Consider the following 18838-nt stretch of genomic DNA (forward strand, 5'->3'; position numbering starts at 1 on the left):
TTTCCTTCGCCAGACTCGGTTCACGATGGAAACAGCACGATCGGTGCTGGCCTCCATCAGGAGAACGACTTCATGCTTACGGTGGACTTGAAGGATGCGTATTTTCAAATACCCATCCATCCGTCCTCGCGCAAAGTACCTCCGCTTCGTCCTCGGGAGTCGGTCTTCCAATTCAGGGCACTTTGTTTCGGGCTCGACCGCTCCCCAGGTGTTCACGAGTGTTCTCTCTCGTGTCAGCTTGGGCCCACTCGCACGGGATACGTCTTCTGAGGTATCTCGACGACTGGTTAGTCCTGGCGAGCTCTCGCTCGCAGTTGCTACAGGACAGGGATCGTCTCCTCGAGTTTTGCCAGGATCTAGGGATCGTGGTAAATCTGGAGAAGTCAGATCTCACCCCAAGCAGAGGACGAAAATACCTGGGCATGCTGATAGACACGGTGGCAGCAAAAGTCTTTCCCTCGGACTCTCGTATCAGCAAGTTCAAGGAGGTAGCACAGTTGTTCCTGTCTCGACAGGAGCAACAAGCTCGGCAATGGCAAGTCGTCATCGGTCACCTGTCGTCATTAGAAAAGCTAGTTCCTCACGGGCGTCTTCACTTGTGGTCTCTCCAGTGGAGACTAAAGGAGCTCTGGTCCCAGTCCGAGACCCCAGTCCTTCCTCATTCCTCTTTCCGAGGAAGTGAGAAAGGACCTCCACTGGTGGTTGGACGACAGGAACCTCTTAATAGGAGTATCCCTGCATACTCCCCCCCGGACATGCTTCTGTTTTCGGATGCATCGACCGAGGATGGGGCGCACACCTGGAGGAGTTGCTGACTTCGGGAGTGTGGCACCGGGCGACAAGCACCTTCACATCAATATTCTGGAGCTCAAGGCGGCCTTCCTGGCTCTCCAGGAGTTCCAGGATCGAGTGATGGGACACTCCGTGGTGTTGATGAGCGACAATACCACGGTAGTGGCATATGTCAACAAGCAGGGGGGACTGGTGTCCCATCAGCTTCATCAGTTGGCAATGCAGGTGCACGAGTGGGCAGTAGCTCACTCGGTAGAGCTGTCAGCCAGATACATTCCAGGCAAGAGGAATGTAGTGGCGGACAAGCTCAGCCGCCAGAGCCAGGTGGTAGGGACCGAATGGTCCCTCCATCAGGAAGTAGCGGAAAGGCTGTTCGACCTGTGGGGGCGTCCAGTGATAGATCTGTTCGCCACCCGGCACAACAGAAAACTTCAGGTCTTCTGTTCGGTCGTGCCGGACCCATGGGCCGCTGCGGAGGACGCTTTCCAACATCCGTGGGACAACCTCGACACGTACGCCTTTCCTCCATTCTGTCTGATTCGTCGGGTAATCAGCCGGTGATGATCACCCCGAATCTCAGAATGACTCTGGTGGCACCCAAATGGCCACAGGCCAATTGGTACCGGACCTGCTAGCTCTCCTCTCCGAGGCACCGAGAGAGATTCCCCTGGCCCAACCTTCTGCGTCAACCTCACGCACAGCGGTTCCACCTGGCAGTGCATTCCCTGTGTCTTCACGGCTGGAGGTTATCCACCATCTCTTGCGGCGAGAGGCTTTTCACGCCGCGCAGCAACAGAGATGGCAGGATACCTCAGAAGATCCTCCGCAGCGGTATACCAGGAAAGTGGTCCGTCTTCTGTGGTTGGTGTCGTCGAAGGGTATCTCTCCGGTCAGAGCTACTGTTCAGCAGGTCGCGGACTTCCTCGTCTTCCTTCGCGAGAGAAGCTTCTCTCCATTTCAGCAGTAAAGGCTACCGCGCCGCTTTTCGGCCTAGTCTTGCGGCTGAAAGGAGTAGACATCTCTTCCTCTTTCGAGATTTCTCTACTCATGAGAAGCTTCGAACGGTCTTGCCCACCCAGGGATCTCAGGCCCCTGCGTGGATGTGACTCTTCTAAGGAGCCTGACTCGTGCACCTTACGAGCCTTTAAGAGAGTCATCAGACAGGGATCTGACCCTCAAGACCGTTTTCTTGCTTGCCCTGGCGTCGGCGAAGAGAGTTGGCGAACTTCATGGACTTTCCTTTGATGTAAAACACTCAAGGGGATGGGGATCAGTTACGCTCGATTTCATCCCGGATTTCGTAGCGAAGACTCAGAATCCTTCGGTCCCTGACGCACGGTTCGAGTCCTTCACGATCCCCTCCCTAGAGGACTTCGTAGATAATGATCCAGACGAGATACTACTGTGTCCTGTTAGGGTGCTGCGGCGCTATCTGAAGAAGACTCGGCACCTCCGGCCTGAGTGTCGACGACTCTTCGTTAGCACCGGCTCGACCAAGAAAGAAGTGTCCAAGAACACCATCTCTTTTTGGCTTCGTGAGACAATAAGGAGAGCGTACTCTGCTGCAGGAGAAGACGACACCGTGCGCTTCGTCCGAGAGCTCACGAGGTCCGCAGCATTGGTCCATCCCTCGCATTCGGAAGAATATGTCGGTACCACAGGTACTGAAGGCAGGTGTGTGGTCCCGACAGACTACCTTCACTTCCTTCTACCTCCGGGATGTTGCACACAAGTCCTGGACACTTTTTCCTTGGGTCCTGTGGTGGCTGCTCAACAAGTTGTGTAGCTTATCCAGCTCCCCTAACGGGACAGGTTGCATCTCGCCTATGTTGTATGCGGTAAGGGATTGGGGAGATGTTTGTTGAGTGACTGGCCTCTTTTCCTTCTCCCTATCCTAAGCTCTCTTCCCACGGGCAGGGAGCGGACGTGCCGTTACAAGCTGGACCGGCGATCGAGGCAGGTAAGCACATAACGTGAGCTTCCGTTCTATTCCCTTTCAGGTTATAGAAGCAACCCCCACTCCTTTCTCTTGCAAGGGGAGGAAAGAGTAAATGACTTTGAGACAAACCCAATGCTTGTATTTGCCTTATTGTCATCTGACGTCATTTCTTCCTAGCCTACTTCGCATGAACTGACGTTTCCCTCTTTCATGCAAAGGGTCCCAAAGTCTGACATAGATCTTGCGTTTCTTACAACCCGATCTTTTGTCAGAGGTGATTTTTCCCTTCCTCGCTCTTACGACCAGGAAGGGAAGACAAGGTGGTGAACTCCAGTCAGTTCAGAGAGACTTTTTCAGATTCCTCCTCCAATCAGTAAGTCTCCTAATGTAAAGGACCGAGGGTTTGTATATTGTGTCGGAACAAATAACAATTTTGAAAGTAAATTGTATTTTTCCTAACTATACAAACCCGAGGTCCTTTACAGTTATGCCCACCTCATGCCACCCCTCAATCTGTACATGGGCCGAAAGGCAAATTGGAATGTTTACATCCGGGCAGGCGGTGCTCCGCCTCCCGGACAGTAACTGCCTAACCACCTTGTTGAAGTTCAACGGCCGTTTTCCAGCCTACGCCTGAAAGTATCTCCTAATGTAAAGGACCTCGGGTTTGTATAGTTAGGAAAAATACAATTTACTTTCAAAAATTGTTATGTTTAGTTTGTCGTCAGTAAATGTTCCAGCAAATTTAAAAATCTGGTAAAGGGCCTTACGGTAATGATGTTCAAAGGTAAAGAGGGCACACTGTAGCAGAAATAATAGAAGAATAAGACTGTATAAGCATGCTGTGAAAATGCTGAGAAAAATGTTTAGGGAGGTTACCTTCAGAATAGTCTTTATAAGGCAACAACAGTAAAAACACCATGCAAAGAGGATAAAGTTATACAAAATGAGTGTGGGTTTGAAAAGGTATTTGTCCAAGGACCAAGATGTTCATTACTGTATATATATACCACGGCGCAAAATGAATGAATCAAGACAGTGCCAGAAATATCAAGAGGATTTGAGATTTATGTAGCTGTCCATCAAGAATCATCTCAAAGCCATTTGATATACGTACATCGTAATAATGGAAGAAGGTACGAAGGAGTGCAAGAAATGGGACTTTTGGGAGCTGCTTTATGCAGGTGCTCAGGTGGTGACAGGAGAGCCTGGAGAATTGGTCGGGAAAATGTTAGAAGATAGAAGAGCTGAATGGAGAGGATAGGACTTGAAAATCATTGTAATCAAAACAAAATTTAAGGTGACCAGAAAGGAAGGAAAGGAGAATGTAAAGAAAAGTGTCTCTGATGCAGGTGTGGAAAAGGTATTTTGAGTGAGCTCAAAGCTGTGTCATAAGAGGGGCTCAGGATTACAAGATATGCATGGAGTAACAGATTCACACTGCCTGAAGTTATTACAGTACTATTATTAGTATTCAGAAGATGAACTCTGTTCATATGGAACAAGCCCACCACAGGGACCATTGACTTGAAATTCAAGTTTCTAAAGAATATTATGGTGTTCATTTGAAATAAGTAACAGAAGGTAATAGGAAATGCAGAAACAAGAGATCAGCAATTAGAAAAAAATCAATTAAATTAATAAATAAAGAGATAAAAATTTAAAGTGAAGGTATAAGAGAAGGTAGGTGAGAGAGGGAAGTAAAGAACCATTTTGTTGAAGGGAAGGTTTTAGATGAGGAAAAGCATGTGTCGTAGTACTTTGGGAACTGACTAGACTGGAGCAGGGATTTTTAGGGAAGTAAGAAAGGTAATAGTTAAGCCTGGATGAACTGCCATCCACAAATAGGATACAATAAGTTCATTTCAGAACTGAAATAAGTTGCATTCAGTGCCACGTTATTCACATTTACTATTTTTGTGCTGCAGTTAGTATAATACAAATGGTGTTATGTCATTTGATGACTGGTAATCGTTTGTAACGTAACTCTGCCTGATAATTACTTTGTCCTTGAAATACAGCTCTTCTGGATTTTTCAAACCATAATTTACAAATGTTTATAAGTTCAAAGGTGAAAAGTTTTAACCGATGGACTTTCTTTCTTAACAGTCTCTACTTTTGCCCTCCTCTGCCAACTGATGCAAATGCAAAATCAAGTAATTTATTGCTCGACTGCACTGCACCCACTAGCTACTTGAAGTTGTGTACGAAGAAAGAAAAGTGTGGGAGCAATGATTTTCTCGGTTCCATTCAAGATAACCAGACAGTGATTTGCCAGGTGAGGAAGGACTTTCATTTTGCTTAGTTGTGTTTTGAGATCCTGATTCTTCTTGGGGCTAAGTAGGGAGCACCAAGGACTTGGTAGAGCTGGTTTAAGTTGTTGTAGTACTTTGATCCTTCACAAGAGGGAATAATGCTGTTGAGGAGTAAGGTAGGTTATTATTTTCACATGGGAGTTAGGAATGGACAGCCTTGACTCTTGAAACTGAAGTAATCAGAATGAAATGATAAAAATGAGGCATAATGTCTGTTGCTACACACTGAAGAAAGATTATCTGTGCACCATTATATATTATTACAACACAATATTTTTCAATTAATTAGAGAATGTCATTACTGTATCTCTATAAAGTGTGTCATGCTTGCTTAGGCAAAGTAAATGTTTGTTTTATATATGAAACTTACCAAGTAATTACATAGCTGTTAGTTTCTACTTTAATGGCAGCTTTAGAATTGAAAATTCGCGGTAGTGCTCTTTTGTTTTTGGTGCAGTTAAGTGCCCCGCCTACTTCTGGGGAAGTATAGGTACAACATAGTTGAAGAGCTCAGTTCGTTTCTGCCACTTAATGACCTTACATTGGTTGTTCAGCAGCTTTGTTTTGGAATTCAGGAGTTTTTTCACCAGATGGTTTGGATTAATTTTGAAGGATTTGGTGAAGTATCCTTTGATTTGGTAGCCTCCGAGCTATATTTTCACAGTTAGATAAACTTAGTTTAGCTGTTGCAATTTTTTTTTTTTGGATTTAATATGTCAGACTCAAGTGTGACTAATAACCGGTATTGCAGTAAGGGCTGTAATGCTAGGTTAACCTCCTCTAAATATGATTCACATTTAGTATGTTATCATTACCGAGGACAAGTGTGTTCTCCCGACTTTGTGTGCGAAGAATGTAGGGACTGGGACGACGTTAAATGGAAAATTTTGACCAGCCATTTAGGTAAGTTAGAGAAGGCTAGGCATAGGAAGGTGGCTGCTAGAGCCGAAGCTAGAGCTTCAGTGTCCTCTACTCTGAAACCGCCCCTTTCAGCACCTGTGACCTCTCGTTCACCTGTTCCTACTTCTCTCGGTCTCCATACAACTCTGTTACCTGGCTCCCTTCCCTCTGAATCTAGTGCCATTGCCAGTCTCAAAGCTCAGATAGGTAAAAAGTCACTCAGATAGGAGCTTATGTTAGAGTCCTTTTAGATAAGGCAAGTGTTGATCCCAGTGCAAGTGTTAGTGCAATGCTAGTGCTAATGTTGTGTCAGTGGAGGGGTGGCTTCTCGCTCCACCGATGCTCCTAGATGGAGGTCCCTGCCAAACTCCCCTGCACCTGGGAGGAGGCAAACCGTAAGTCCAAGGGAGGTCAATGGGGTTTGCCCACGAATAGTTGCTCCCTCAACCGAACCTGTCGCTACTTCCTAGGTTTCGGTAGCCAAGCACTGGAATGGTGTACCAATGGACCACACCTTATCCTCCAGTGGTTCTTATTAAGAGCCCAAAGGGCTAGGTTGGCAGTTTCAGGATTCCTCCAGACCTCTGAAGAGACACGTTTTGGATGAGCAGCCATCGATTCCTCGTAAGCGCCAAAAGGATCAAGAGCCCTCATGCAGTCATTGGAATGATAGAGAGCTCCCATTGGGATACCAAGCTCCCAGTGGTCGTCAGCACCCATTGGCTCCCAAACGTCAATTGGCTCATAAGCGTACAAAGGGATCAACTTCTCCCTTGTGATCAGAGCTCCCTGTGGCTCATAAGCATGCATTGGGATCAGTTCACGCAGTAGCTTCTGATGTCTCATTAGCTTCCAGTTCTTGTCCAGTGTTGGATTATGAGTCTGAGAGTTCTTCTGACTCAGGCGTTCCTATTTCAGCAGGTCAACGTGTTTTGGCGCCTTCTGTTAAGCGAACTTGAAAGGCTGTATCCGCTTCTTTTCCTACTGCTGAATAACCAAAGACGACCCTAGCACCGGCTCCTCAAGATACTTCATTGCTCTCCATTCAACAGCAATTGGATAATATCTTGGAGTTTCTGAAGAAGCCTTTGTTTTCTCCTCAGAAAGCAGAGGAACCACATCAGGACTTGGCACTGTCCGCTATTTCGTCAGCAGAAGAGGAACCTTTACATTAGGAATTACTTATGGCGAAGCTGGACACAGCTGTTAAACTCTTGAACAAGGTGGTTAGGCAGTAACTACCATCAGGTAGGCGGAAATACCCGCCTGCTTGGATGTAAAAATTCCAGTTTGCTTTCGGCCGTCATGCATTGCAGACGTGTTTTCAGATCTCTTTGCCTAACTGTCGTTAAGCTCTTTACTATCCCGGTGGGATCTTTCTGTATTTTTGTGTATATATTGCATGTGTTTGATATTTATTAATACAAACCCATGATTGTTCCGACACGATATACAAACCGGTCCTTTACATTAGGAAGGAATTACTTACGGCGAAGCTGGACATGGCCGTTAAACTCTTGAACAAGGTGGTTAGGCAGTAACTACCGCCAGGTAGGTGGGAGTACCTGCCTGCCTGGATGTAAACATTCCAGTTTACTTTTGGCCGTCACGCGTTGCAGACATGTTTTCGGATCTCATTGCCTGACTGTTGTTGAGCTCTTTTTTTATCTCGGTGGGATCTTCCTGTATTTTTGTGTATATATTGCAAGTGTTTGATATTTATTAATACAAACCCACGATTTGTGATAGCCTTGCATAAGCCGTCATTCCCCTGCGTCTGTGTCTTGAGTTTGACGGCCAAGGGCGTGTTTAGAGGGGTGTAACCAAGTGGTAATGCTTCTCTTCCAGTAGCCCTTTATTTAGATACTGAGGGTGTTCCCCTGTACATTCTGAGGTATTAGATTGGGATGTAATATCTCTGCTCCCCTACATTGATCGGGACGCAAGAGTTTGCTTTCCTTTTTGGGCTCCCGCCCTCCATGTACAAGGGATGATTACTTCCTTCCTACTTGTGCTGAGTGTTATTTTGCCGCCTGCACTATAGAGAGTTGCGGGTGGTAGGTTGCAGGCATCGTCGGTAAGTTCTGCTTCCATGGCGCCCTTGGTGGCCTCCCTTCCTTTCTCTCTCTCTCTCTCTCTCTCTCTCTCTCTCTCTCTCTCTCTCTCTCTCTCTCTCTCTCTCTCTGTAGGTTCTTCCTTATCTCTCCTTTGGTAGAGACTCTCCTTTGCCCTCTTTGCTTGCTCGTCAGGCAAAGACCTCAGAAGTAGGTGGGCGCCCGCGGGTTGTCGGACTACCTCTTCTAAGGGGCATGCTCTTGCTGTGTAAGGCAGTTCCTCTCGTAGCGAGAGGAGTCTCCCTCTACTAATCATCTTTGCTTTTTCTTTCCGGTTGACAGTGAGCATTGCAGGCACAGCAGTAGTTGGCTGGATATCTCAGGGGATATTTTGCGAGAAGGAGTCCCGACATTCATTCAGTGTTGCCTCGGGATCAACCACAGTACTTGGTTGGAATGGCATAGCTCCAAGTCAGGATCGTTCTGACTCTGTTCCCGCCGATGTGGATCGATCACTGTCATTGCTGACCTTCATGTACGCTGTGGCACTGCCTCTGGCGTATCTGTGGTCCATCTGCTCCTGCTGTTTCCTGTGTTATGCTCCTGTTAACTTGACGACAGTCTCTTGGCGGCTCTTCATGGTCTCCTGCTGCAGTCGTCCTGATTGTTCCTGTCGCTGCTGGTGACTTTCATGTGATGTTCCTGGCCGTTGCGGTAGCTCCTGCCTTCTGAACCGCTTCTGTAGCTCCTGCATTGGCTGTCCTGATCGTGCCTGCTGCTTCTCCTGGTGGTCGCGTCCTGGGCTGCTTCCGTTGTATTCCCGCCTAGCTGCCCTGGAGGTTACAATGTTTCGTGTCCACCATACAGTAGAAGATGTCGGAGTGAATGTGAAGGAAGTCTCCCTGTGGAAGTAGCCGCCGTCCTCTTCAACTTATCTTCGATTTCGTCTTCTGCTGCTTCTTCCCTTCCTCTCCCGAGGTTCAAGAGGGTCCTGGGAACTAGACAGACCTCTGCTGCTTCTTTCCCCTTGATGCCCTTGGACATCTAGGGACTGCCTCCTTCCGAGGAGGCAGTGGGTCTCTCATTGGCTCTTCCCAACCTTCAGGTTAGGAAACTGATTCACATACCCCTGGGTTTTGTATTTCAGGAGCTGGGGGCGCGCAGACCTTGGTTTGCGATCCCATTCCCAGTCCTAGAGGTTCCGCCTCTAAGACGGGGACTGCTTTGGGGGCTTGTTTGCGAGCCGCTCCAAGTGCTCGAGATTCTGTGGAATATCAAGTATCCTGATCTGGTCTGGAGAGTACTCTCCCCGGCCCAGTTCGGGAGGAATGCAAGAGCGCAGCCTCTCGAGGCCATGCCCTCGTTGCCAGTCTTAGAAGTCTGCGCCTAAGGCTGGTTCTGTGCCTGGCTCTTTTCGATTTCTCAGGAAACCAAAAGCAGCCACTCCCGAGTTTTGGGAGTCTCGTGGGTGGCTCGAGTTCTATGAATCATGAGCGCTCTCCTGACGAGGGGCACAGGACGAGAGCCAGGTGTCTCGGTGCCAAGATGCCAGGTGTCTCGATGATGTACGCCAACTGCTTCAGTTGCTTGGCCGGGTTTCATCCTTGTGTCTTAAACCTTAGGGTTCAAGCGTGCAGGATAGCAGACGCAGAATTCCCCTTTGAACCTTCTTCTCGCGGGGCTTCGGCCTCAAAGGAGTTTAGAGTTTGGGAAACTAGTACTAGTTCATGGCAGAGGAGTTCGCCCTGCCCAGTTCCGATTGTGTTCACGCGATTAGCTCACTTGGCTAGCTCGCCCCGCCCAGCCCCTGGTCACGCTTGCAAGACTGGCTCGGCTTGCTTGGCTTGTTCGGCCCACCCAGCCCCTGATTGCGTTTGTGAGGCTGACTCGGCTCGGCTCGCCCCTCTTGCCTCCCAGTCCACCTCCCAGTCTGGATCGCGTTCGTGTGATTGGCTCAGTTTGGTGCAACTTGGCTCGGCCACACTCGGTTTTTCTGAACCGGGTTCTCAGCTTTGTTCGAGTGAACATTCTGCTCTTCCCAGGAAAGCGCTTTGACAAGGCACAAGCGCTCTTCTTCCCCCATGTGGCAGTAATCTCCTTCGGCTGATTATCACTCATGGTCCGCTTCTCTTGCTGGTCTTACTGGCAGGACAGGTAAGGGTACTCTTTCTCCTCACCTGTTCTCTTTTCCTCTCAGTTGTTCCGAGAGGTGTGGGACAGACAGAGACAGCTCCAACGAATTTGTCTACGGAGTTCGGCTGCCTGGCCTGCTTTGGGTGTCGGTCCCCTGATTGTCTCGTGGTACAACCAGGTAACCAAGGAGGGTTTCTTGGGATCTGTTCAGGTCTCCCTCCAAGGAGAGAGGTACAGGAGCTTCACGCGTCAGAAGCAGCGAGGGTCTCCCTCTTCAAGTTGCGATTGCCCTCATTTCTTGGAGAACTTCACGCCGATTTGTCAGCGCGAGGATCCCCAGGATAGGAACACAGCTCCCCCAATGAGTAATCTTCATCACTCGCAACCCTTATAGTTCCCGAGGGGCCGAGAGTTTCAGGGGCCGCTGCGGTCCTTGCTTGTGAAAGCATTCTCGACCTGGTGAATTCGTTTCTTTAGACAAGAAGTTAATTCAGGTCGAGACGCCAAGCTTCTCCCCTTCCTTGACAGAGTACAAATTCTTCTTGCCTCGGAGGGTCTTGCCGACTGCAGGTCTGTGTGTTAAGAAGAAGGACTTTGTCCCAATTCGGGTCTCTGGTTTCGTAAGTCCCGAATTGGCTCAACCCTTAGGAACGAACCTTTACTTGGTTCTGCCTTTCTCTTTCAGAGATTTGCCAGATACTGTGGTTATCAAGGTTCACACCAGGGCATTGCCTTGTCCTTTGGACAATGGCCAAGACCTTTGGGTCTTGGTCATCTCAGCTCAACCTTGAGTTCAAGCCAGTCCCCCTCAACTCCTAAGAAGTCCCAGGCTTCAGAAGAAGATCGCAGAACACATAGCCCTCTTCTTCCCTTCTAGGAAAGTGCTCATAACTCTCTCTTTCCACCCTCTTTTCCGTAAGGAAGGAGGGAAGATGGGAAGAGAGAAAGAAGTATCGACTGGGAAGAAGTTCTACTGCAGATGCCTGGATGAAATGATACTTATCGAGTCTCTGGAGATGGCAATGGCATGGCTGAGACCTGGGAATGGATTCCTTCAGAAGAAGTATCTATTTCCCTTGGGTCTCGGCAATTCTTTTCATCAAACTTCCATCTCACTTCCTCTCCCGTGCTCCCGATTTGGGAAATGCCAGTCAGGCTAGAACTAATTGTCTTGGTATCCTGTCATCTTGCAGAAGCTTCCCCTGGTGGAGAATGGAAGTCTGCTTCCTTTCCTCCGTCCTTCTTTCCTCTTCGAAGTATGAGGAAAGAGTTAGGCTAATGCTTGGTTGAAGGAACCTTCGAATATGCTTGCAAATTCCCCTCACGTCGCGTGTCTACTTCCGGATTCACGGATGGAGGAATGGGCGCATGCCTGTAAGACTTTGACTTGAAGGTGTGTGACCAAGATGATTAATACCTTCTCATCAACATCTTGGACTCAAGGCAGCCTTTTGGGCTTCCAAGAATTCAGGATGAGTTTTGCAAAACTTGGTGGTTTTATTGAACAACAAAACCACAGTAGTGGCATTTGTCGACAAACGAGGTAATCGTTTTTTCCTCCTGTTTCATCTGTCGACATTTGCAGGTACTGTATTCGAGTGTTCTATAGCGCACTTGATAGCTCAGTTAGCCAGATACATTTTGATGGGTACGTATTGGTAGGCGAGCTTGGCCTCGGGCTTAAGTGGTCGGGACGGAATGTGCTCTTCACTTTTTTCCTCACAAAAATTCACGAAGAGACTGCTCCACTGAGAGATCTATACCGCCTTTCTGTTTCCTCCCTGCACAACAAAGTCTGTAGTTTTCTCGCTCCTTCGTACCAGCCCCGGGGGCCACTACAGTGAGGCATGCTGTCTTTTTGGGAAAAATTGATATCTATGTTTTTCCCTCTGTATTTGTCTGTTTCGCTAGGGGTTCACAAGCATTGCTCACCCTGAGTTACAGACAAATGCTGGAAGACTTTGCCTATCACCCGACCTGATAGCTCTGCTTCCGAGGCATCGAGAAGAGTTCTGCTTCATCCAACCACCTGTAGCAGCTACACAAGAAACAGTTCTTAAGGCAGTAGATCCCTGTGTGTTCAGGACTGGGAAACCTTCCAGCTTTCCTTGGAAGCATAGGCTTTCTCGCCGAGTGGCAACGGATATAGTTGGGTTGGATAGCTCTTGAAGTCCTCTGCAACGCTGTCCCAGGGACTGGACCCGTCTTGGCTGGTTGGTGTCGTTGATGGAACTTCTTCTCGGGTCAGAATCACTCTTTAAGCCAGGACTTCCTCTTCTTCTCCACCTAGGGTTACTTCTCTCCCTTTCATTTGTGAGGAACGTAGGCCCTTGCAACCTAGTCTTCTATCTGAAGTAGTCTTCTTCTCCTCAGTCGAGATTTAGGTATGGATGAGAAGCTTGTTTGGTCTTGCAGTCCCAGGGAACTGCTCCCTGGGTGGCATGTGATTCTTGTTTAGGGTTCCTGTCACGTGCTCTGCATGCGCCCTCACGAGAGTCGTCGGATAGAGATGTGCCCTCTTACGACCATCTCTCATCTCACTCCGGCCTTGGTGTAGAAGATGGAAGAACAGGTGAAGAGGATCAATACCTCGACTCCTTCTCGGATATCGTAAGTGGACTCCGAATTTATTGGCATCTATTGTTGGGTTTGAGTCCTTCTTGTTTCCCTCCTCCTTGGACTTTGTATCAGTGATCCAGATCAGTTGCTACTTTGTCCTATTAGGGAGCTGTGGTACTTTCTGAAAGGGCTCGACATTCCTAACCTGGATGTCGTATCCCAAGGAAGACGTGTCTAGGGTCACATCTTTCTCCTGGTTTTGTGAAGCGATCGAAGGAGGTGCTCAGCAGCTGGCGACGACGATTCTGGTACTTTCCTCCCGAGAGCTCACTGAGTCAATGGCTTGGTCCATTTCTCACATTCCAGAAGTTTCTGTTGGTCTGGAAGCAAGATGTGGTCTCATAGACCACACTCTTGTCTTCCTGTGGTCTTGCCCACAGGCCCTTGGAACCTTTTTTCCTTGGCCCTGTGATGGCTGCTCAACAAGTTGTGTTTCTTAGCCGGCTCCTTCAAGAGGACTAGTAGCATCTCGCCTAAGGTGTTGGTTCTGGAAGTGAGAAGGATACCGAGAATGACTGGCCTCTTTTCCTCCTCCTTCCCCATCCTCCTACTTCTCCTCCTTCGGGATGAGAATAAGACTTGAACCAATACTTGCTGGATCTGGCGTCTAATGCAGTAAGACTACACATCGAGTACCCGTTCTATTTTCTTCTAGAATCATAGAAGCAATTCCGCTCCTTCCTCTAGCATGGGGAGGAAGGAGAGACTGGTAATAAGGGAAACCCTATCTCAGCTTTTCCTTACTGCCTCCGACTCTAAGATTCTTCCAGCCTATTTCGTAGGAGTTACGTTTCCTCATTCATGCGAAAAGGTCCAGTACCTGACATTTGATTTTGCAGTTTCTACACTCCAGTCAATATGTCAGAGGCACGGTACTCCTCCTCGCTTTTTCGACCAGGAGGAGTAGCCCAGGTGTGCCGAACTCCAGTCAGTTCAAGAGACTCACTCAGATTCCTCCCTCCAACCAGTGAGTCTTCCTAATGTAAAGGACCGACGGTTTGTATATCGTGTTGGAACAAATCACAATTTTTAAAGTAAATTGTATTGTTCCTAACTATACAAACCTAAGGTCTTTTACATTACATACTATGCCCACCTCATGCCACCCCTCAATCTGAACCTGGCCTGAAAGGTAAACTGGAATGTTTACATCTGGGCAGGCAGGTATTCCTGCCTACCTGGCAGTAGTTACTGCCTAACCACCTTGTTCAAGAGTTTACTGGCCATGTCCAGCTGTGCTGTAAGTAATTCCTAATGTAAAGGACCTCAGGTCTGTATAGTTAGGAAAAATACAATTTACTTTAAAAAATTGTTATTTTGTTCTGTTATCATTGTATTTTTCCACTGCAGCACCCTCTTCTCCTGTATCTTTCATGTTATGGCAACTTGAAGGCTTGACTAAACTCTGAAGATGGCTCTCTCAGTATTCTCCAAGAAAACGTTGTTGGGTATTGACTCCTGGTTATCCGAGAAGAGAAAGTTAGGCAAAGCAGTATTTTGCTCTCTTCCTTCGTGCCTCTTGAAGAGGAAGTATGTGTTTTATGTTACTGGGGAAGTACCCTCCTTGGTAGTTTCTGCCTCTTCCTAAGAAGACTTCTCCAGTCTTGTTGATACTGCTCGTAGATCAGCCTGCGACGCGGCGAAGCTTATGTTTTCTTCCTTGGAGCTCAGCCACTTGGTGGAAGACACTTACAAAGTATTTGAGATCTTCAGTTTCCTCAGTTGGACGGTGGGCGCTTTAATGAAGAAGATTGAGGATTGTGCTTCGCTACAGGGCAGTTTCACTGCAAACTGGCTCGGAGTTCTTTTGTGTGTCGATAGGGCGATTAGAGACGGGGCACAAGAACTAGCTGCTCTCTTTTCTACAGGTATGTTAAAGAAAAGAGAGATGTGGTGCTCATTCACCACCATGGGAGTCACTCTGTCCCAGAGGCCCTCTCTTCTTTTCGCTCCGTTGGACAAAAGCAACCTTTTCCCTCGAGCGACAGTGGAACAAGTAGCTAAAGAACTTCAGAAGAAGGCTACACACGATCTTCTTGCCCAATCGACAAAATGACCAAAGGATTACAGCTGTGCCCCTTTGGTTTCGTTTAATCCTTGTCCATTCTCTCCTCTTTAGCCATGGCCCTTTCGAGGTAGCAGAGGAAGAGCTACCTTTTGCCCATGCACGAACCCAAGAACTTTTTGTCCCATTTCAAAGAAATCCTCTTCTAAACCAGCCTCTAGCAAGTGAGACTCCGGTCCTCCGTCTCCCAGTGGGCGCCAGATTCCTACATTTTTGGAAGCAGTGGGAAGCCAGGTCAGTAGAAAAAAGTTAAGTATATCTTAGTTTAACCAGACCACTGAGCTGATTAACAGCTCTCCTAGGGCTGGCCCGAAGGATTAGATTTACTTTACGTGTCTAAGAACCAATTGGTTACCTAGCAACGGGACCTACAGCTTATTGTGGAATCCGAACTACATTATAGCGAGAAATTAATTTCTATCACCAGAAATAAATTCCTCTTATTCTTCACTGGCTGGTCGGAGATTCGAGCCATGGGTACTTCAAGTACTCAAAAAAGAGGAAAGTCTCTTTTTCATCTGAACCCGAGCAGAACATTGTTCTCTGACGCATCGGATCTGGGCTGGGGAGCAGTTCTAGGATGTCTGGAAGTTTCAGGAACGTGGTCTCTACAAGAGAGAAAACGTCATATAAACCTGAAAAAGTTGAAGGCAATTCACCTGGCGCTTCAACATTTTGCTGCAGTGACTCGCATGCCATGGTCGCTGTTCATTCCGACAACACAACTGCTCTTGCATATATCAGGAACCAGGGAGGAACTCACTCCTTTTCACTGTGCAAAGTAGCAAGAGATCTCCTTCTATGGGATCACAACAACAATACTCAGATCCTCTCTTGCTTTGTTCAGGGCAAGTTGAGCCGTTGCAAACAGGTTCTACCCACGGAATGGTCACTGAATCCACAGGTGTGCACCAACCTGTGGAAACGGTTGGGAAAACCGTGGGTAGGCTTGTTTGCAATGCCCAGGAACCAGTGCCTCCCTCTGTATTGCTCTCTGGCGCCGGACCCTCAATTGTGGGCAACGGATGCGATACTCCTGGACTGGTCAGACAGACCTGGAGGTGTACGCTTTTCCTCCGTTCAGTTTAGTGAGGGAAATAATAAACACGTTCAGGACTTCTCATCACACATCAGTGATTCTGGTGGCCCCCTTTTGGCCTCAAAAGGAATGGTTCCCGGACCTTCTGGAACTTCTATCAGACTTTCCACGGCTCCTTCCACAGAGGAAAGATCTGCTCAGACAACCTCATTTCAACCAGTTTCATCAAGGTTTGTCCACTCTCACTCTGACAGGCTTCAGACTGTCAGGAAGCTTGCCAGAGCAAAAGGGTTTTCAAGAGAGGTTGCGAAAACTGTTGAGATGTAGACACAAATCTCCTTCCAAGCTCTACCAAGCTAAGTGGGCAGTGTTTCGCAGATGATGTAAGGAACATAACATCTCTTCTTCTTCCACCTCTGTAGCCCAACTAGCAGAATTTTTACTCTGCCTGAGACCTTCCATGGGCCTATCAACATCTACAATCAAGGGCTATAGATCCATGCTGAACTCAGTGTTCAGGCATAGAGGTTTGGACATTTCCTCTAACCCAGACATTTTGGATTTGGTTAAGTCCTTTGACACCACAAAATGGAAGTCACAATCCCCAGTGTCTTGGAACCTAGATGTTGTGCTACAGTGGTTATCAGACCCTTGTTTTGAACCAATTCACGTCTTCTGTTAGAGATTTATCCAGAAAGACTCTATTTTTAATCGCCTTAGCCACAGCAGAACGAGTCAGTGAGCTGCACACTCTGGATAAACAAGTCTGCTTTTCATGAGATTGCAGTATGCACATACTTTCTAGGTTTCTTAGCTAAAAATGAGAACCCTTCTAACCCATGGCCTCGTTCTTTTTCCATTCAAAGCCTGGTGGGACCTTTGGATCAAGAGAGAGTGTTGTGCCCAGTGAGAGCATTGAGGTATTACCTCGAGAGATCCAAGAATATCAGAGGGGATTTTCGTAATCTCTGGTGCTCCGTTAAGAACCCTTTGCGCCCTCTCTCCAAGAATGCTATTTCATTCTTTTTGCAAGACACCATTATGGAATCTCACTTGGGGATTCAAGAAGTGGTTTACCTTTGGTGAAAAAGTTAAGTGTAACTTAGTTTTACCAGACCGCTGAGCTGATTAGCAGCTCTCCTAGGGCTGGTCCGAAGGATTAGACTTATTTTACGTGGCTAAGAACCAATTGGTTACTTAGCAACGGGACCTACAGCTTATTGTGGAATCCTAACCACATTATAGGGAGAAATGAATTTCTATCACCAGAAATAAATTCCTCTAACTCTTCATCAGCTAGCCGGTGACTCGAACTCAGGCCTGGCGAGTGCCTCTACCGGCTTGCCCAACGAAGAGCCGACCTTTGCTGAAGGTAAAGCCCATGAAGTGTGGGCATTAGCCACATTGTTGGCTTTCAAATGCAATCTCTCTTTGTTCCGACACAATAACAAACCCTCGGTCCTTTACACTAGGGATTACTTTCAGGCGTAGGCTGGAAACGGCCGTTGAACTTCAAACAAGGTGGTTAGGCAGTTAACTACTGTCCGGGAGGCGGGAGTACCGCCTGCCCGGATGTAAACATTCCAATTTGCTTTCGGCCGTCGTAGCGCTCGGACGTTGTTCTTCGCCGCTCTCTGCCTGACAGCATTTTTCTTCTTTTTTGGTGGGAAAATTCTTGTTTTTTTTTCTTCAATTAAGGAAAAGCCATCTAAACCCTCCTATCCCCAGCATGTGTGTCCCGGGGTAGGGGGAAAAAAGTGTAATTCATTTAGATCTAGAGTCGACGTGGACCCGCACACACTCTGTACATCTTGCAGGGGGCGTGTGTGTTCACGCGACGATACTTGTAGTGAGTGTTGTTTGTGGTCCTCCGAGCAATGGGGCAAGTTCGAGGGGAGGCGACGTTACCGTCGTAAGCCTACCAAGGAGTCGTCTGAGGGAAATACGCCCCCGACGACTCCGTTGGTGGCGAATGTGTCGGGTTCGTTTCTCCCTCCCGGCGAACTTCCCCTTCTCGCTCCCTCTCCCTCGGGTGAGGACTCCCCCTCCCCTCCTCTTACGTTTCTTCGTTTGTGGAAGGGCGCGGGGGAGAGTTGGACCGCGACATCCTCTCGGAAGTCTCTTCCCGTTCCGGAGGGGAGTTTTTTCCTCCGGAGCGGGTGGAGGCTTCTTTTTCTAACCCAACTCTTGCTTCAGGTCCCGGACTGGATAGCCAGGCGATGAATCCCAGCTCTTCCTGGCTACACCTGGGCCTACCTTGCTCGGCTCTGGAGGGATTGGCTCCCCTGCCCCCTCCAGTCACGACCCACACGGCAGTGGCAGCCACTACGACAACTGTCACCTACTCGAGGTTCGTCCAGATGCCGATTTCAGTGGCCATTCTGGACACCCAAGTGTCGGCGTCATCCAGCATGCCAGCACGCTGTTCCACTACCTCCTGGCTTCCTGGCTCCTTTCACGCGTGCTGGCCCCTCCTACATGGTGACGTCATTTCCATATGTGACTGTTGCTGACCATGGCCTGTCTTTGGATACAGTTCCTCGTCTGACTCTCCAGCACGGCCCTTCGTCTGCTTCCATCCCCATCCCAGCGACCTTGGTGCGGCCCGACTTGAATCTTCATGAGGGAGGGGCGGCGCATGCATCCCTGGCCCCGCCCACTTTGGTTCCTGGCCGGCGCGCGGCACTCTCCACTCAGGCAAATGCTGGCCCGAGCTCCGCTGTCGCTGCCCGGGATGTGCCTTCTGCTGCAGCCCCTCCTGCTGTTCCTGAGTCGGCGGCCTCGCTTTCCTGGCTTGGGGATTTGACTGCTTTCCTGAAGCAGATGGTGAAGAAGAAGAAGAAGAAGAAGAAGAAGAAGAAGAAGAAGAGGTCTAGGAAGGTGTCGTCGTCGTCTTCATCTTCATCTTCATCGTCGTCTTCGTCTGCTGCTTCTTCCTCTTCTCCCATCCGAGGCTTCGCAGCCGAAGAAGAAGAAGAAGTC

General features: G+C 48.3%; 1 protein-coding gene across 2 annotated transcripts in view; it reads left to right on the forward strand.

Annotated features, from left to right (window-relative positions):
* The window catches only part of Sugb (Sugar baby), a 62401-nt gene that overhangs the window by 14971 nt on the left and 28592 nt on the right, over positions 1–18838 (forward strand). For both annotated transcript variants that reach the window (XM_067089023.1, XM_067089022.1), the window contains exon 4: positions 4841–5009. In XM_067089023.1, the coding sequence (XP_066945124.1) occupies positions 4841–5009 (169 nt within the window). The remainder of the gene's footprint in view (positions 1–4840; positions 5010–18838) is intronic.

Source organism: Macrobrachium rosenbergii, chromosome 45 (genome assembly GCF_040412425.1).
Source record: "Macrobrachium rosenbergii isolate ZJJX-2024 chromosome 45, ASM4041242v1, whole genome shotgun sequence".
NCBI lineage: Eukaryota > Metazoa > Arthropoda > Malacostraca > Decapoda > Palaemonidae > Macrobrachium > Macrobrachium rosenbergii.